This window comes from Phyllostomus discolor, chromosome 7 (assembly GCF_004126475.2).
Source record: "Phyllostomus discolor isolate MPI-MPIP mPhyDis1 chromosome 7, mPhyDis1.pri.v3, whole genome shotgun sequence".
Lineage (NCBI taxonomy): Eukaryota > Metazoa > Chordata > Mammalia > Chiroptera > Phyllostomidae > Phyllostomus > Phyllostomus discolor.
The window spans coordinates 30536683-30557570 of record NC_040909.2 but is presented as its reverse complement, the minus strand read 5'-3'; the positions used below and the strand labels follow the sequence as shown (position 1 = coordinate 30557570).

The 20888-nt window shown below is 45.9% G+C and overlaps 1 protein-coding gene across 4 annotated transcripts in view; it reads right to left on the bottom strand.

Annotated features, from left to right (window-relative positions):
* The window catches only part of BFSP2 (beaded filament structural protein 2), a 67444-nt gene that overhangs the window by 29482 nt on the left and 17074 nt on the right, over window positions 1–20888 (bottom strand). For all 4 annotated transcript variants that reach the window (XM_036030665.1, XM_036030663.1, XM_028517856.2 and 1 more), the window contains exon 2: window positions 1684–1766. In XM_036030665.1, coding sequence (XP_035886558.1) covers window positions 1684–1766 — 83 coding nt within the window. The remainder of the gene's footprint in view (window positions 1–1683; window positions 1767–20888) is intronic.

Below are 20888 nucleotides of genomic sequence, written 5' to 3'. Positions count from 1 at the left end.
GGAGGCTACTGGCCCCACCTCTTCAGCAGCATCACATAATTTCTGCTTGGTTTCTCCACTACCAGCTGAACTCAGCTTGCTCAAAACCAAAGTCAGTGTCTGTCCCTGACTTAATTCTTTTTTTTAATTTTTAAAAAACTATTTATTCATTTTTTTTAGAGAGAGTGGAAGGGAGGGAGAGAGGGGGTGAGAGAAACATCGGTGAGAGAAATGCGCCCTGACTGGGGACCTGGCCGCAACACAGGCATGTGCCCTGGCCGGGAATCGAACAGTGGACCACGCTCCCCAGTTTTTTATTTCACTTCTCGGTGCTCTTGTCACCTTGGCCAGCATGGTGCCGGGCAAGACAGCAACCCTGGCTGACTGAGTCCCCTTGATTCCAGAGTGGCCACCAATGGGGAGATGTTAGCACCTTGGAGAAGCTCGGTCTTTGGGAAAGGAAGGGACAATGAAGAGAGGGTGGCAGTTCTCCTTTTCATCGCCAGGCCTTCTTATCCTAAGATAAGAATGACATGGTCTTTCCCAAAGACTCCCAACACTATGCCTTTCCTCTTTGTCTTTACCAGGTTAGGAGAATCTTCCCTCAAATAACAATCCAATCCAACCGCTCAACGCCCAGGCCACCTGCCCCACCGAATCTTCTCAAAGTCAGTGTGCTCGTCCAGAAAAGGGTCCTCCTCGTGTGGCTTCTCCACTGACCCAGCGTTCCCCAAAGCTCCCCGGCCTCCGTGACTTTGCCCTAAATGCCTATCCTCTGTATGCTTTATCTTTTCCGCAGATTTATCTACCGAAAAAGTAAATCTTAAATCAATAAACCTGAAAAGCTCTTGATATTAAATAAACTTTAAATAGCTACTATAAAAGGTGGTACTACAGTGGAAAAACAGGTTCATGGGTCATAAATAATAGGTAACTACAAAAATAAATACATCACTATTAAAAATAAAATGTGTATCCTTACACCACTTAAAATAATCTTCAGTTATATATATGCTGACTTTATTCTTGTATTATTATTTATTAATTGTGGTATTATTTTTCCTATGAACAACTCTAAACACATTTTTGCCCACCTTAGGAAATACTGTATTAGACTTCAAAGAGAAGCTCCTCAAGCCGGTGAGCCTTAAATACATGGAGGCCGGAGCCCCACCCCAGACACTCTGGCTTAGTTTATCTGTGGGGCTAGTGCACTGGCATTTCCGGTGCCCTGGTAATTCTAATACGCAGCTGCCCATGAGAGGCATCTCTTTAAACCAGCAGTTCTCAAAGTGTGGTCCCAGGACCAGCAGGATCAGCATCATGGGGATCTGGCAGGAAATGTAAATGTGGGGCCCCTCTCCAGATCTATTGAATCAAAAACTCTGAGGGTGGGCTGCAGCAATCTGTGTTGTCTGCAAGCCCCCTAGGGGATTCTGAACTACTCTGGATGTCCAGAACCTCTGCTCTAACCCCAGTGACACCAGGCAAAATCTCTGAGCCCTTGGGGCTTAGTTTGTGTCTACTGGGAGGGTTTGGGTCTGACCATCTTGGCTCTGGATTCTCCCAGGGACCTCGTTGTCCCACCCCAGCCTTCCATGTGGCTGGAGGGGAATGTGGGAGACTCCAGACAGCATGACCCGAGTGACCCAAGAGTCACACGGGAGGTATGGAGGGACTGTCCCCTCTGCCGCAGAGCATTACCTTTCTTTAAAGTCGTCCGCGCCCGCCTGGATACTCTCTGTCTGCAGCATGAGCCGGGCGTTTTCCAAGACCGCCTCGCCAACCTGGAACAGTCACACACAGCACAGGGGACAGAGTCACCGGCTGTCCCCTGTTCCCCACTGGGACTTGGGCTGGGCCCAGAGGCTCTGGGAAACTTTAACTGTCCTTCTCTAGAAAGGGGGAAGGAGATCAACAATAAAGCACAGGATCTGGATGGTTTCAAAGAGTTTTTAGAGTTGGGTTTTTAGAGCACCAAGAATACTTGGAGGCAGACTTGTTCATAGCCTCCATCACCACGATGAGCTTTTGAGCGCTAGAGAAGTTTCTGGCTCCTTCAATGAAGTTTCACTGGCTTGACTTAGGGGCTGTGAACATTTTCCGGTCACAGGTGCCTTTGAAAAGCTGCTGGAGCCCTGGCTGGTGTAGCTCAATGGATTGAGTGTGGGCTCTGAACCAAAGTGTCGCAGGTTCGATTCCCAGTCAGGGTACATGCCTGGGTTGCAGGCCACGGCCCCCAGCAACCGCACATTGATGTTTCTCTCTCTCTCTATCTCCCTCCCTTCCCTCTCTAAAAATAAATAAATAAGTAGATACATTAAAAAAAAAAAGAAAAGCTGCTGGAATCGTGGAATCTCTAGATGAGTGCGTCCAATAGGAGCTTCTGTGATGAGGCCTGCTCACTACCTGTGCTGCCAGCATGGCAGCCGCATGTGGCCACTTGACACTCCATGGCCACAAGGGTTGCCAGGTGGAAGGAGGGCTGGGGAGATGGGTGCAAAAGGGGGAGGGATTAAGACGTACAAGTTGGTAGTTACAGAACAGTCGTGGGGATGTAAAGCACAGGGTAGGGAACATACAGTCAGTAACGTTGAAATGGTGTCAGGTGCATCCTAGACGCAGTAGGGTGATGACTTCGTAAGCTATACAAACGTCTAACCACTACACCTGAAACTAATGCACTAGTGATGTCAACCGTAACTGAAAAATAAAAAATATTTTAAAAAGAATACAGAAAGTTCAATGGAGTAACTGTCGTTGCCTACAGTCCATCGGAGGGCTCTGGCTGTGTGAGGCCTCGCCGTGGCCCGGCTGGGCTGCGCTGGCTGAGCCTGCTCCTCCTCCTCCTCCCCCCTCACACACTGGCTGCAGCCTCACCACATTCAGAAAACCTTCAGTGCTGCCGTTTTGCAGATGGCGCATTTGAAGCCTGAGGTGATCGCCCTGCTTCGTTTCTTACACGGATGCCGTTACAACTATTCCACGCAGCATGGGACCCCAAGTCATAGCAAACTGTGAGCTCAAAAAGAACCACCAAGGAGAAGACGGCTTCGCAGTGCTCTGGGCGAGGCGGCCATGCAGGGGTGGGCGCCGGTGGAGGTACGCCCGCAGCGCACAGCGCTGGGGAGACTGCCTCTAACAGAGGGAATAAAAAATGACCAGCACAAAGGGCTGTCTGTGGTGAGCGAGGGACCCTGGAGCTTAAGTCCCTCATTTGGTACAATTTGGTTTTGCTGTTTGCTTCTTTCTGCTTTTTAAACTTGGGATCTAGAGGGGTGGGCAGAAAAAGTAAAAAATAAGACACAACTCTGGGCGTGTGGAGGGCGGGAATATGTGCATCGTGCTTAGAGTCGTACAATTCTGGAAATGCAGAAAGATGGCTGACGATGCACTCATTCCAAGTCCTGCCATCCGGTGAGAACACCATCAGCACTGGGGTACGTTTCCTTTTACCTTTTGCTTTGTGGGGATCCCACAGTCGCGACTGTGGGAATGTGTAACGTTTCCCCAGTGACTGCAGACTCTGTAAATAAGAGGCTGCTAAGCAATCACGGAGTCAGGTAGGGCCTGCAGATGCTGGAGGTGAGGTGAGGTTAGGTGAGGAGCCGGCTCTCTGGCACCCTTTGCTCCTCTGTGCTCCCTTGCGGTTGAGGACAGGAGAGGTTTCTGGGATAATTTGGATGCTGCTCAGCAGACAGGGCACTTCTGTCCAAATGTCTGTCCTGGGCGGCTCGTGCAGCACTAGGCCTGGGGAAGCTGGAGGTCTTCCTGCTTTACTGTTGTTTAGTAACAACCAGGGGTTTATTCAAGCCTCGAGTGGAGCCTAATTATAGGCCCTGACTTGCCAAAGTGCACTTGGCTGGCTGGGCTTCCCCATCCCCTTCACTGATGCGATCCTGAAATAACCTGCCGGTCCACCTCGCAGCCACAGAGAGCCCTTCATGGTTCCCCTGCCGGCGCCCAGCCCAGCAGAGGCTATGTCCTCTCTGGTGTCAGCAGCGGCTCAGCTGCCCAGCCGTGGGAAGGGCCCGTCAGGCAGCGTGATGGGGGCTGGACCTTGGCTGGGGTTTAGTATAGTCTGAGGGCTGGGATGGGGGCCAAGGCCTACAGCAAAACTTGGAGCCTGCAGTGGAACAGAAAACATCTTTATTTCTACCTGGGAAAGTTTCATGAAATCTTCCCTGGGGCTGAGCATAGGAAAGAGAGAGGAAAACCACCTACAGGCGAGCCCAGCCCGGCTGCTGGAACTGGCTGGGACTGGCTCAGGAGAGGACGTTTAAGTGTTCCAGGGCGTTTTGTGAACCGGTTGTTAAACACAGCCATCATGAAAATTTTAACTATGTGAACTTACAATTAAATACATTAAATACATATTAAATATGTATGTGAATACCTATTACTATGTACTAATACATATTAAGAACACAGGTGATAAGTACTCAAAATGCAAAGGTCCTAAAAACTCATCACTTCCTAATTGTTTTACTGTGTGTGACTATCCTCTCTGCTCTCGAGGTTATTTGTTTGTACTGTGTCCGTGTGGTGGAAACGCTAAGTAATGGTGTGCTCAACCCCTTTCAGAGACAGCATGTTGTTAGCTTGACATCAGCTATGGTGGGAATATTTACACCGGGGCAATTGGCAAACACTGGCTGAGCCCCACACTCTATTAAGCACTTAACATTCACAACTTCACTAAATGCCCCCGGCACCCCTCTGTGTGGATTATCAACACACGCATTTTACAGATGAGGATGCTGAGGCTCAGAGAGCTTGAGTAAGTTGCCCAAAATCAAAGGCTGGAAAGTCGGCAGAGCCAGAATGCTGAACCAGGTCAATGTGAATCGAAACTGTGCGTGTTTTTGTATCAGTTTCGGAAACTAAAAGGTACATCAGAATCAAGAGAGGCTGTTGTGGAAGATTGGTTTCTGTCTTTTTCCTGTGACATAGAGCAGCCAGGAGCAAGCCAGGACCCCAGGCTGTTCTCCGGGCTTCACGATGAAGAGAAAGAGATATCTTCCCTATTGGACATGAGGATGCTGACCAAACCAAACTGAACCGAACCGATCCAAACCAAACCAAACCAAACCACGCCACAGTGGGCAGGCTGCAGTTTGCACATGATTTCTCCTGGGAAGGCTAGCGGGCACGGCCTTTCCTCCTCATCCCTCTCCTGCCCAAACATAACGTGAGAACTGCCTTCAAGGAGACATGACGTAATGCCAGGTTTCCTGCTAAAAACAGTCACAGCAGCACCAGTGTGAATTGCTGTGTGACATTAGGTGGTCTTAGCCTATCCCCTCAGCAGCATTTAAAGGGGTCATCAAAATCTCACTGGATTGCGGAACCAGAGACTCCTTCAAAGCACAAATGCAGCTTAGGGGACCGGCAGGGGCAAGTACCAGGAGACTGGGCCGTTGGAGGTGGTCATGGTAGGCTCGGGTTTGGGGAAAGGGTGGGGCTGACCACTGGCCTCTGCCAGCTCAGACTGTGCTCTGTGTGGCACGCAGCCCCCTCCATCCATGTCCCTGGAGGGTCCTTCCCTGACCCTCCATGCGGAGGCTTCCTTAGCATGCCTGGTACCAGTGTCTCTTAAAACGCGGCCCCTGTGCTCCTGGGGAGACCCGAGTCAGGGGCTCCCCTCCTCAATTCTTGTCTTGCTTGCAAGAGAAGAATTCAATCAACAGACAACACTCAGAGAGGAAATGAGATAGCAAGTTTATTTATGAAGTACACTTGAACAAAAGGTTACAGGCGGGCACCCAGCTGATCCGAGTGCCCTGACGATCGGATCGGGACTCCAGGAGTTCTGTATTTTAGTCAGCTTCTAGGTGCCCCTCCTTCTTCCCCTTCCAGGCCTTGGGATCAATATACAGCTACAAAGACTTTCTTTCTCAGCTAATGAAATCGCTACAGAGGCTTTCTTTCCCAGCACACAGAACTTCAAGGACTCCCCTCCTCCTGATCTATCACCGTTTTTGCTTGTGATGTTCAGAACACGTGGCAGTCTTATCAGACCAGGCTCAGGACTGCTGAATCAGCGGGTGAGACGTGTCTCCCTGCCCTCCCTGCCTTGGTTTACTATCCATCTTGCTGAACACCTGGGCCAGCAGTATCGGCGCCTCCTCAAAATTTATCAGAAATGCAAATTCTCAGAGGCTAACTCATCAGATGTGGGAGATGGAACCTCCGGAAGTGGGGCCCAACAATCTGTGTTTTAACAAGATTTCCAGGGGATTACGAGGCACCTTGGACTTGGATAACCCCTGCTTTGCCTGGACCTGCCTCCAGTCCTGCTCATGTCACCTCCCAGGCTGCTCCTGGAAGTCCTCCATGTCCTCGTCTGTGTCATTGCCTGTATCTAGAACACCTGGTTTTACCACCTCACATCATAACTTTTTCTTTCTTTTTTTTTTTTTTTTAGAGAGAGAGCAGGTGGGGAGGGCGAGAAGGGAGGAAGAAAGAGAGGAAGAGTAACATGGATATGAGAGAGAAACATCGACTAGTTGCCTCCTGCATGCCCCCAACTGGGGACCTGGCCCAAAACTCAGGCGTGTGCCCTGACCTGGAATTGAACCAGCAACCTTACAGTTTGCAGGCTGAGGCTCAAACCACTGAGCCACGGCAGCCAGGGCCTACCATAGCACTTGCCACTTGAGAAACCCAGCCTCCTTTCCCTCCTCTCCATCTCCCTATTGCATTGTGTCTGACTGATTTTCAGAGCACCTTTGCTGTTTCCCCATTCTCATTCCCTTTCTGTAAAATATCTAGACAGGAAGGAGGTGGCTACAGAAGCCGAGCAATCTCATATTCTGCCTGCAATGTCATTGTTTCTTTCCCCCATTTAGGGGGCTGAAGTTGCCCAGGAAGGGGATGCAGAGGAGCTGGAAAGGAAGAGGGGAGCTCTCCAGAGGCCTCTGCGGTCAGGGGCAGGGACTGAGGCCAGATGTGCCTGCCTCTCTGGGCTTCAGTGTGAAAGGGGCAGCAGGAGGAAGTATTGGGAGACAAAAGCCTTGGTTTAGATGATCACTCTTCATTTAACATGGCAGCAGCCACTCTCTGCGTAGGATCATCATGCCGAGCATAAACTGGACTTTCCCATTTGCCTGGCAGGAGTGAGACAGATCACTGTGTGCTAAATGAACGTCTGAGCCCATCCAGAAGATGTAGTGGTGTTAGTAAATCATGTAAGCCATCTTTACAAAGCACCTGTTACTGCGAAAAGACACTATGAGTTGGGTTCATGGCAGCAAAGTTCAGTGGTAAAGAAAATATAATCCAGAGTCAGACTGCAAGGCATTCTGCCAGTTACTTTTCTGGTCTGTGCCTCAGTTTCCTCATCTGTAAAATGGAGATTAATAATAATATTATGTAGAGAGTTCTGGCCAAGATGGAGGCACAGGTAGAAACCCTTTGCTTCCTCTCACAACCAAAAGGAGGACAGCAAGCAATCTAAAATCAATAAACAACCAGAAGCACCAGAAAAATCAAACTGCAAGGAACTCCGACAACCAAGGAATTAAAGAAAAAATCAACCAGAATAACCAGACCTGTAAGGCAGACCCCATGGGGTGGGCAACTCAGAAAAACTGCTGCTAGGTGGCTGAGGGGCGGGGCTGACTGCTGAGCTGGGCGGAGCTGTGTGGGAGGGACCAACTTAAGAGGAAAACAGACTCAGAGCTGACTGTGGGCTGAAGGGGGGGGGGGTGTTACCTGTGGTGGGAGATACTCCCAGTCTGACCCAAGAGTCTGTTGGCAAGTGTGCTGGAGAAGAGTAGGCGAGCTGCATTGCTCCCTCTCTCGCCCCTCCCCCACAGGCAGTGCAGCAAGGACGGTTGCCTTGCCTGGGTGAATACCTAAGGTCCTCCCTGCTCCTTACAACTTATCAGGTGCGCTAAGACAAAGAAATATGGCCTAAATGAAAAAACACAGCAAAACCTCAGAACCAAGTGATGAGGACATTGCCAACCTAACTGATGGAGAATTTAAAGCCCTGGTAATCAAAATGCTCACAGAACTGATTGAACTTGGTTTAAAAGTGAAAGAACAAAGGAAAGATACCCAAAATGAAATAAAGCAAAATATTCAGGGAATGAACAGTGACAAGAAGGAAACCAGGATTCAAAGCAATGATTTGGAACAAAAGGAAGAAACAAACATCCAACTGGATCAGAATGAAGAAATAAGAATCCAAAAAAATGAAGAGAGGCTGAGGATACTCTGGGAAAACCTGAAACATTCCAATATCCCAATCATAGGGGTGCCAGAAGGAGAAGAGCAACAGCAAGAAATTGAAAACTTATTTGAACAAATAATGAAGGAAAACTTCCCCAGTTTGGCAAAGGAAATAGACTTCCAGGAAGTCCAGGAAGCCCAGAGAGTCCCAAAGAAGTTGGACCCAAAGAGCAACACACCAAGGCACATCATCATTAAGTTATCCAAGATTAAAGACAAAGAGAAAATCCTAAAAGCAGCAAGAGAAAAGGAGACAGTTACCTACAAAGGAGTTCCCACAAGGCTATCAGCTGATTTCTCAAAAGAAGCCTTACAGGCAAGAAGGGGCTGGAAAGATGTATTCAGTCATGAAAGGCAAGGACCTACATCCCAGATTACTCTATCCAGCAAAGCTTTCATTTATAGTGGAAGGGTAGATAAAATGCTTCTCAGATAAGGTCAAGTTAAAGGAGTTCATCATCACCAAGCCCTTACTATATGAAATATTAAACTTATCTAAGAGAAAAGAAGATAAAAAATATGAACAATAAAATGACAACAAACTCACAACTATCAACAAATGAACCTAAAAGAAAAGAAAAACAATGAAAGCAAAAACTAAGCAAACAGCCAGAACAGGAACAGAATCAGAGAAATGGACATCACACAGAGGGAGTTCAGTGGGGAGGGGGAGGGGAGGAATACGGGGGAAAAGGTACAGGGCAGAAGAAGCATAGTTCGTAGGCATAAAATAGATGGGGAAAGATAAAAAATGATATAGGAAACAGAGGACTCAAAGAACTTGTATGTATAACCCATGGACATGAACTAAGGGGGGGGGGAATGCTGGAGGGTTGAGGGGGCAGGGTGGGGGGATAAAGGGGGAAAATTGGGAAAACTGTAATAGCATAATCAATAAAAAATACTTATAGGAAAAGAAAAGAAACCCAACTTCACTCTAAAGCTCATCTCAAGCATGGCTTCCTCTGGGAAGCTTTTTAATCCATCTACTCACTCACTCACTCTTGCCCGCATTTCTTCAGCACATGACGACTGCTTCCTGTGAGCCAGGCTCTGCACTGCTTGGAGGGCAGTTAAAAAGGGAGAGAAGACCCTGGCTGGGTGGCTAAATGGTTGGAGCATTTTCTGTACACCAAAAAGGTTGCAGGTTTGATTCCTGTGAAGGTACATACCTAGGTTCTGGGTTCGAGCCCCAGTGGGGGTGTGGATGGGAGACAAACTGATCCATGTGTCTCTCTCACATCGTTGTTTCTCTCTTTCTCCTCCTTCTCTTTCTAAAATCAATAAACATATCCTCAGGTGAGGATAAAAAAAAAGAAAAGAAATGGAGGAAAGGCCTTGGAAACCATGGAAAGCAGGTGGGATTTACCGGGAATCCATGGAACAGGCTCGAGCAGACACAGGCGTGATCGTGTGGTCCGTGGGTCCTCCTGACCCCAGCAGGAAGGGGGGATGGGGGGATGCAGGAGGCAATGCTGGGGGCCCAGCTAGGGGGCTGCAGGGGAGATGGGGGTGGCTTTGATTAGGGTGGTTGTAGGAATGGTGGAGAGAAGCCGACAGGTTTAAGACATATCTTGGGGATGGAACAGACAGCTTTTGGTGATGAAGAAGTCGTGGGGAAAGTAAGCAAAACGAGTTGAGAACACCCCCTAGGTTTTTAGCCTGAGGTATGGGGCTGACCGCTCCTCTCTCCTCGGGCTATTCCTGGGTCCCGGTCAGCCCCAGCCTTCGGCACACGTCCCTCCCTGTCTTGCCACACTCAGCAGACAACCACAGCGGTCTGTGTTCTTGAACCCAGCTCTTCCACTCCCTGCCTTGGGCCAGCTCCTTGGGGAGCTCTAAGACTTGCTTTCTCTATCCATAAATCGAGGATAACAATACTTCCTACCTCCTTGGTACTTGTGAGAGTTGAATGAACCACGGCAGAAAAAGCACTTGGCTGACTGCCCGGTGCACAGGAAGTATCCCGTGAATGGCAGCCGTTACTATTATTGTTATTTGTCTTACTACAGAGCAGTGGTTCCACGACTGTCACATGAACTTGACCGGCGTGTGCGGTCTGGCATGTTCCTGCCCGCTGCACAGGCCGCTGAAGGAAGATTTCAATCTAGTGGCTTGATTTTTTTCTTCTTTCAGTTTTTCCCATCCACAGTCATTTTGAAAAGCCCCAGTCACTGGTACTATGAGGATGAGGATCTTAGCCCGTCCAGCTGCCTGCCCACCACACTGTGGACGTAGTTATTAAAATAAATGGAGCTGGTGATGGTGGGTGAGAGATTTGACCATCACTGTGTTTAAAAGGGCAAGGACAGCAGTGTTTTAAAAAGCGTTATCATTTGGGCCAAAGGGTGCAATGAGTGCTTTATCTGGAGTTAAAGATATCGGCATCCCAGCAGCTAGAGCTGGTGGAGGCGGGCTGGGCCCCTGGGAAATTAGGCTCTGTGGTCTCAGCGGTGAGATGCGAGTCCCTGGAAAGCCTTCTCATGTATATGTGTGACTTCCAACTTTAGGACAAATGCTCTGCATGACTTGCTTCTAGCAATAAACAAACAAGAAGTCATTCCCTGTCTCTAGTGCCCCAGAGATAGGTGTCTCTACCCAGATGGTGAAAACCACCATGTTACCAAGCCAAACAGAGGCTTCTCTGAGCTCTTTAAAAAAAAGATTTTATTTATTTATTTTTAAAGAGAGGGGAAGGAAGGGAGAAAGAGAGGAAGAGAAACATCAGTGTGAGAGACAAATATCGATTGGTTGCTTCTCACATGCTCCCTATGAGGAGACCTGGCCTGCAAGCCAGGCATGTCCCCTGATCAGAAATTGAACCAGTGACGTTTAGGTTTGTGGGTCAACACTGAATCCCCTGAGCCACACTGGTCAGGGCAGTGAGCTCATCTTGAGATCCCAGATGCATTTGCCACAGAGTATGTACTTTCCCCTCTGACTTCCATGACACCACTCTGTCCCACTCTTCCTCCTGCCTCATTGGTCGTTTTCATTGACTTTCTACTTCATGAAGGCTTTCTCCCTTATCTAGTAGAGTTTCTCAAGATTGGGTCTTGGGACTGGTTCCTTTTATCCCTAAGTGACCTGTTCCACTCATGCGGATCTAAACGTGTGTGCCGATGACATCCACATGGGTATCTCTAGCACAGAACTCTCTCCTCCACTCCTCACTTGCATGGCACGCTCCTTGATGTCTCTTCCTGGATGTAGCTCAGACTTCGTAAACCTAACATGACCCAAAATGGGATTTTAAATTTCACCCTCACAGCTTTCCTTCCCTCTCCATCTTCCCCATGTCAGTGCACAGCAGCAACATTCACCCAGAAACCGGGGAGGCTTCACATCGCACTTTCTCTTATACTCCACATTGAATCCAACACCACGCCTGGTCAGCTCCACCCCCACAGTGCAGGTCAGGTCTGTCTACTTCTCTCCATCTCCACTGATGCCACCTGGTGCGTGTCACCATCATGCCACCACCCTGTCCTTCTGACCTCTGCTCTGTTCTTCTCTCCTCCAACACATTGTTTATTCTGCGTCCAGAGTGATCCTATTGTTTTTAATCCTCACCCAAGGAAATGCTTATTGACTTGAGAGAGAGAGAGGCATCGATGTGGGAGAGAAACATCTATCGGTTGCCTCCTGTATGTGCCCTGACCGGGGATCAAACCTGCAACCTTTTGGTCTACGGGATGATGCTCTAATCAACTGAGTCACCTGGCCAGGGCAAGGTGGTCTTCTTAAACTCTTCAAATCAGATCATGTCATTCTGATGAAAGGAAATTAAAACTTTTTAAATGTATTTCTTTTACTTAGAATAAAACCCAAACTCTGACAGTGGCCTTCAAGACCCTGCATGTTTGTCAGTCTCCCTGGTGCTCACCAGGCTCCAGCCACGCCAGGCTCCTTCCCACCTTCAGGCCCCGGCATGTGCTGGCCCCTCCTTGGGGACCCCTCCTCCCCTCTTCCCCGAGGGGGTGGCTCCCCCATCCTGATCATCTTGCTTAAGGTAGGAGCTGCCTTGACTCTGCCCCTCTCTGCCTTGTTAGCTTTCTTTAAAACACTTATCACAGCTGGTAATTATTACCAATTTCTGTTTATTGGCATTTGCCACCAGAACATAAACTTCTTGAGGTCAGGCACTGCCTTTCCATCCTGCTGGTCGTCCCATGCCCGGCACAGTAGGTATCAGGTGAATTAATGAGCTCTGCAAGAGTGCCGCCTCTTTATGGAGAAGCAAGGTAGGGAAGACCTGGGTCTTAGTGTCAGGAAGCACCTTCAGCACCTCCTGCACCCTCATCTCCCACGTCAGAAAACGATCAGCTCCCCCACATTGCTGTGCTCATCCATTCTCGCTCCATTATTCAGCCCTGGTGTGAGCACTAATCCTCTTTTCTGGTTTACCCTGATGGTTGTTACCTGGGAATGGAAAGTGCGAAGCTCAAGCAGTGAGTTAGTGCATTGGCAAGTGGAGTTGGGGACATGTCATCAGTAATGGAGAAGCTGAGAGACTCATCTCAGAGACAGTCCACCCCCAAGCACAGCCGCAGCCTCTGGGAGTCCAGGGAGGATCAGGGACACCCGGAGACTAAGGTCGGGTCTTACTTCAGAAAGCCAGAACAGTGAACACTTCTGAGTCTGTACTGCAAATCTACCTTGAACTTGTTGTCAAATCGTGCTCTGGCTCAAGAAAGAATGTCTTCGTGGAGCGAGGGGCCGGAGCTGGTGGGTGCTGTTACCCATCTTTCCTGGACAATCAAGTGCAGCCTGGTGCCTAGTGGTCATCTTCCGTCATGATGAGGACAAGATTCTTTAGGCCTCACCTTCTGGGGAAGCCTCTCCACCCCTCCCAGTGCTGGTTCTGGGCTCACCGAGTATCTTGCCTCCAGCTACCCTGGATAGGAGGGCTCGCCGCGGACAGCAGGCACCGGTGCTGGGCACTGGGCAGGTTAACCAGCACTGTACATTATCAGTGTGTGTTCCTGGGTGCATATGTCAGAAGGCTTTGTTTGTTGTGAGCCAGCCTGCTGGGGCCCAATTTTCTACAGACGCTGTAACAAAATCTGAGTTATCTCCCTCTTCTATCTCAATCTCTCTCTTTTTCACATGTGGAGCAACTGCTTTCCAACCTCTGATTCCCCTTTCTACTGGATACTGAGACATGAATTTGAACTTGCATTTTACTCAGAGGTGTGATCTTGAAAAACCCCTCACAAGCCCTGGCTGGGTGGCTCAGCTGGCCGGAGCATCATCCTGTGCATCAAAGTGTTGCAGGTCCGATTCCCTGTTAGGGCACCTATATGGAGGCTGCAGGCCCGTCCCCAGGCAGGGCATGTGCGGCATGCAACCAACCAATGTTTCTCCCTCACATCCGTGTTTCTTTCTCTCTCTCTCTCTCTCCCTCCCCCCTTTCCTTTCTCTCTAAGATTAATAAACATACCCTTGGGTAAGGATTAAAAAAACTCACAATTTAGACCTTGGTCTTCACTCTAGCTTTATTTCTTCTTTACTCCCTTGCTGCTATGACCTGAATTATGTTTTTGAATTATAGGTATTTTCCTGAGGCCGTTCCCGCTCCAGACCTTGACTCATGCTGCCACCTCTGCATGTCATGACCGAACCAGGCCACCCACGCCCCTGTGTTTTCCTTCTTTGCCACGTAAACACCTGTCTGTCCTTCAAGACCCGGCTCAGGCTGCACTGGGCATCCTCTGCATCCTCGTGTCCCCTGTGGGTGTGTCTCTGTCACTGCAGTTGTCATGCTGGGGTTCATTCTGATCTTTTTCTGTCTTCCCCCACCACTGACCTGTGTGTCCCCAGGACAGGGCAGTCTCTCCACCCTGCCTTCTGAGCCCGATGCCTGGCACATAGGGGCTCACTGAATGTTCGCTAACTGAGCACATGAAGCAGGCTAGCTGGGGAGAGCAAATTAACACACACACATAAGGTTAAACATAATTAGAGGTGTGGAACTAAGGTTCCTGAGAAGCAGAACTCAAACTTTAGAGCCAAACTCTTCATATAAAATTCCAGATAAATCAAACCAGGACCCTTCTGAAGCACTGTGTTTTATGCCCTGATCAGCTTTTCAGAGTCATGACCTCACTTAACCCCCACACCCCATGCGCATGGCCATACAAAGTAGGGCCATATTAGCTGTTTCCATTATGCAGATGAGGAAACTGAGGCCCAGAGAGTTCAAGTAATGTGCCCACAGTGCTAAGGGGCCCCGCTGAATTAAATCCATGTCTGTCTGGCTCCACAGCCCATGTTTTTTTCCACTTAAAAAAACTTATGGGAAATTTCAACTATATAAAACTGCATATAAAGGTAGAGAGAAATTAGAATGATGACCCCTCCTCCCATTTCCCCACTTCAACAATTCAAATCTCATGGCTAAGTTAAAACATCATTACTCCCACCAGCCTCTGTCTCTGAGGTTATTGTGCACATGTTGCTTTATCTAACTCTTTTACTAGCCTGTGCTCCATTTTGTACTTCTTGCATTTTAATTGAAAATTGTTACATGGACAACAGAGTGGTGATTGGGAGGGGAAGGGGGAGTAAAAGGGGGATAAATGATGCCCTGGCCAGTGTGGATCAGTGGATTCAGCGCCGGTCTGTGAACCAAAAGGCTGCTGGTTTGATTCCTGGTCAGGGCACATGCCTGGGTTGTGGGCCAGGTCCCCAGCAGGGGGCCTGTGAGGGGCAATGGATAGATGTTTCTCTCGCACATCCATGTTTCTCTCCCTCTTTCCCTCCCTTCCCTTCTCTCTAAAAATAAATAAAATCTTAAAAAATGGGAGGAACAAATAGTAATGGAAAAGATACAATAAAAAATAAAACTGTCAAAGCAATATATCACATTTGATTAAAAAAATTAAACAATACGGACAAGAAAAACCAGTACAGAAAAGCGTTTCCCTGCCTCACACCTGCATCCCCCCCAAATCCTAATCCCCAGCACGTCCAAGTTTTCATTCATCCAGAGACTGCCCTGTATTTCTACAGGTGTCTTCATTGTGCCAGTTATCAGCCACAGGTGTTGTGTGTTGACCTTCTGGCCAAGGATGAAGATTTAGTGCGCTCACACGCCCCTCCCTTTTCCGTTACTTATCGGCTATCTCGGTGACTTTAGATAATAAAGCTCTATATCTGGTAACAGTTATGAACATTTTCTGTCCCACACTCACTTTCTCTCTTACAATCACAGATGGTTTATTGTCTAAGGTCGAAAGGGATGACAAAAAAAAAACAACCAAACAGTGTAATTGCTAAATGACTACTGGTGCCCGTGTGAAATATAGGTCCTTTCTGCTAAGAATTATGATGTAGGTGCCCCTGTCAGAAACTATGGGCAGGTAGTCAAACTGTTTGTTTTATTTCCCAGCAGAGCATCCTCAGGCCTGCAGAATAATGTCAGCTATTTAATGACTTTTTCATGGTGCCACCCTCTCCAGGACATGGCTGCAAACCCCACAAGTACCCAACCATCTTGTTGCCCCTCAAGCTTGACTTGTGATTCCAACATTATGGAGCTGTTTCTTCCTGTAAAATGGGGCAGCTATATCTTGACAGTACCAGGCACGCAGTAGTCTCTGAACAGATGTTTGTTCAGTGAATGAATAAGTGATAGAAGTTTAAAGAACCAAATTTGTGAAGTAACATTGAGAAACGGATTCACAAGCATCAGGCTGGCAAACCTTTGGTAGGTGGGGATGTGAAGAAAGTGGATGTGAAAGAAAGGAGCTCCTACATGCTGCTCTGGGAGGGTAGATTTGTGCAATGCCAAATAAAAGGTGATGATGGACACAGCTCATCCTGCTCCTTGGTACTGACCTAGAGCAGGGCCAGAACTTTTTCTACAAAGAGCCAGATAGGAGATACTTTAGGCTTTGTGGACCTACAGTTTTTGTTGCAACTGCATAACCCTGCCCTTGCAGGATGAGTGGAGTCATAGACGATTAGTATGCGAATGGGCATGACTGTATGCCAATCCAACTTTATTTACAAAAGCAGGTGCCTGCTTGGATGTGGCCTGCCTCTGACCTAGAGAAACTCTCCTGTGTGCACAAGCAGGTTTACTCCTGCTTCTGTCTGTGATAGAGAGATATGGAAGCAATCTACTTCCATGAACAGAAAAATACGTAACCTATGGTATACAAAGAAATGCTACAGGTATCAACATGGCACATCTCAAGAACAAACAAGGAGTGGAGAAAGCAATTGTAGAAGGAAATAGTATGTGATAGCTAGTTTTATGTGTCAACTTGGCTGGGCCATGGTGCCCAGATTGGGTCAAGCATTATTCTAGACATTTCTGTGAGGGTGTTTTTGGATGACACTAACAAGTAAATCTGTAAATTTAGAGTTAGGCAGATTGTTCTCTGTAATATGAATGAGCCTTACCCAAGCAGCTGAAGGCCTGAATATTACAAAGACTGAGGTCTCTGCCAGCAGACTGCTTTCGAACTTGACCTGGAACATCAGAGCTTTCCTGGTCTTTTAACTGGCTGACACCTTGATCTTGGACTTCTAGCCCCCATTATCCTGTGAGCCAGTTCTTTAATCTCTCTCTGTATAAGCATACTATTGGTTCTGTTTCTCTGGAGAACCATGAATAATATACAGTACAATATAATTTAATATAAAGTAAAAAAACATAGAAAATAATCCTGTAAGGGTTTTAGATACAGAGATAGGAAAGCTGGGACAACGTTGGTGGGAATGTAAATACCACGTGCAGAGTAGTGGTGACTTCTGGGGAGAGGGGTAGAATCAGGACAGACCAAAAAGGGGGGTTTCAGTTGTGTCTAAAATCTGGGATTTCATGTTTTAGACAAAGGTCTGTAGCAAATAACATTGAGGTTGACAATTCTGGATATTGGGTACCTCTTTTATACATTTGAAATATTTCATAATTAAGAAGAAAAAATGATCAGAAAGTATATTTCAAAACAAACTCCATAACAGGAGACAAAGAAGGGCACTACATAATACTTAAGGGAATAATCCATCAAGAAGATATAACCTGTGTAAACATATATGCAGCCAACCTAGGAGCACCTAAGTATATAAGGAAAATCTTGGAGGACTTCAAGAAAGATATTGACAACAACACAGTCACCATAGGGGATTTTAACACCCCACTGTCAACAATGTATAGATCTTCCAAGCAAAGAATCAAAAAAGATATTGTGGCATTAAACAACACTCTAGATAAAATGGACTTAATTTATTTATACAGAACCTTTCACCCCAAAGAAGCAAAATATTCATTCTTTTCAAGTGCACATGGGATATTTTCAAAGATAGACCACGTGGTAGGACACAAAACAAGCCTAACGAGTTCAAGAAAATTGAAATCATGTCAAACATCTTCTTAGATCACAATGGCTTGACATTAGAAATCAACCCGAAGGAAAAAAACCCCAGAGAACATTCAAATACATGGAGACTGAATAACATGCTATTAAATAATGAGTGGCTTAACAATGAGATCAAGGAAGAAATCAAAAAGTTTCTAGAAACAAATGAAAATTAATACACAACAGCACAGTGAAAAAAACCTATGGGACACAGTGAAGGCAGTCCTGAGAGGGAAGCAGAAAGTTCATAGCAATACAGGCCTGTCTAAAAAAGATAGAAAAACCTCACATAAACAGTCTAACTCTACATCTACAAGAATTAAAGGAACAACAACAACAAACAAGGCCCAGAGTGAGTAGGGGGAAGGAGATAATATCAGAGTAGAATTAAATGACATAGAGACTAAAACAATTCAAAGGATCAACATATCCAGGAGCTGGTTCTTTGAAAACATAAATAAAATTGACAAGCCTTTGATCAGACACATCAAAAGAGAGAGAGAGAGAGAGAGAGAGAGAGAACCCAAATAAGTAAAATCATAAATGAAAGAGAAGTTACAACCAAAAACCACAGAAATAGAAAGTATTGTAAGAAATTACTATGAACAGCTATGTGTCAAGTAACTGGACAACCTGGGTGAAATGGACAAATTTCTAGAAACATACAATCTTCCAAAACTGAATCAAGAAGAAGCAGAAAGCCTGAATAGACTGATGACAACTAGTGAAATTGAAGCAGGAAATAAAAACTCCCAGCACACAAAAGCCCTGGACTGTCTGGTCCACAGCCTTCACAGGTGAACTTTACCAAACATTTAAAGAAGAACTAACTCCTATCCTTCTCAAACTATTCCAAAAAAAAACCAAGAAGAGGAAAGACTTCCAAACTCTTTTTATGAGACCAGCACCATCCTAATTTCAAAACCAGGTAAAGACACAACAAAGAAAGAAAACAATAGGCCAATATCGCTGATGAACATAGGTGCTAAAATCCTCAACAAAATATTGGCAAACTGGAATCCAGCATTACATGAAAAAGATCATACACCATGATCAAGTGGGATTCATCCCAGCGATGCAAGGAGGATCCAATATTTGCAAGTCAATAAACATAATACATCACATAAACTAAAGGAAAGACAAAAATCACATGATTATATCAATAAATGCTGAAAAGGCATTTGATAAAGTACAGTACCCATTTATGATAAGAACACACAGCAAAATGGGAGTAGAGGGAGCATATTTCAATATAATAAAGGCCATTTACAAGAAACCTATAGCCAACATCATATTCAATGGGTAAAAATTAAAAGCTTTCCCCTGAAGACCAGGAAGAAGACAATGATGTCCGCTTTCACCACATTTATTCAACATAGTATTGGAAGTTCTAGCCACAGCAGTCAGACAAAAAAAAAACCCAAAAGGCATCCAAATTGTAAAGGAGGAAGAAAAAAAATGTCATTATTTGCAGATGACATGATAGTGTACATAGAAAACGCTACAGTCTCCACCAAAAAACTACTCGACCCAATAAGTGAATTTGGCAAATCAGTGGGATACAAAGTCAATATTCAGAAATCAAAGACATTTTTATAAACAGCAATGCAATATCAGAAACAGAAATTAGGAAAAAATTCCATCTACTCTAACAACAAAAAAATAAAATACCTAGGAATAAATTTAACCAAGGAGATAAAAGACCTGTAATTGGAGAGCTGCGGAACACTGAAGAAAGAAATAGGGAAGACACAAATAAATGGAAGCATATACCATGTTCATGGATTGGAGGAATTAACATCATTAAAATGTCCATACTACCCAAAGCAATCTATAGATTCAATACAATCCCTGTTAAAATACCAATGTCATATTTCACAGATCTAGAATAAATATTTTTTTAAAAATTTTGGAGCCAAAATGACCCCAAATAGCCTCAGCAATCTTAAGAAAGAAGAACAAGGTAGGAGGGATAACAATACCTGTTATCAAACTTGTATACTACAAGGCCCCTGTAATCAAAACAGTCTGGTACTGGCATAGAAACAGACACATAGATCAATGGAACAGAATAGAGAGCTTAGAAATAAGCTCAAGTCTCTATGGTTAATTAATATTTGACAAAGGGTACAGGGGCATAAAATGGAGTAAAAATAGACTCTTCAATAAATGGTGTTGGGAGATCTGGACAGCTACATGAGAAAAAATGAAACTAGATCACCAACTTACACCATACACCAGAAAAAAGTCAAGATGATAAATGACTTAAATATAAGTCATGACACTTTTAAAGTCCTGGAGGGAAACATAGGCAGTCAAATTTCAGATACCCCACATAGCAATATTTTCGCTGATATATCTCCTAGGGCAAGGGAGATAAAGGGAAGAATAAACAAATGGGACTACATCAAAGTAAAAAGTTTCTGCACAGCTAAAGAAACCATCATCCAAATGGAAAGGGAACCAATCATATGGGAAAACATATTTGCCAATGATACATACCTTGGACTAGGGTTTGATCTCAAAACATATAAAGAACTCATACAATTCAATACCAGGAAGACAAACAATCCAATTAAAAATGGGCATAAGACCTGAATAGATACTATTCCAAGGAGGACATATGGATGGCCCATGGGTACATGTAAAGATGCTCAACATCACCACACATCAGAGAGATGCAACAAACCCCACAATGAAATATCACCTCACTACTGTCATCAATAAGTCAACAAACAACAAGTGCTGGTGAGGATGTGGAGAAAAGGGAACCCTAGTGCACTGTTGGTGGGATTGCAGACTGGTGCAGCCACTGTGGAGAACAGTCTGGGATTTCCTCAAAAAAAATAAAAATGAAACTGCCTTGTGACCCAGAGTCCACTGCTGGGATTATACCCGGAGAATCCTGAAACACCAATTCAAAAGAACCTATGCACCCCAATGTTCATAGCAGCATTATTTACAATAGCCAAGTGCTAGAAACAGCCTAAGTGCCCATCAGCAAATGAGTGAGTCAAAAAACTGTGGTACATTTACACAATGGAATACTATGTGGCAGAAAGAAACAAGGAACTTCCACCCTTTGCATGAATGGAACTGGAGAGCATTATGCTCAGTGAAATAAGCCAGGCAGTGAAAGACAAATACCATATTATCTTGCCTGTAAGAGGAACCTAATGAACAAAAACGAACTAACAAGTTCAACAAAACCAGAAGCAAGAAAACATGGAACAGTCTGATAGTGACCTGAGGGGATGGGGAGGGGGATAAGGGTGGAAAGAAGGGGAAGGACTAGTCAAA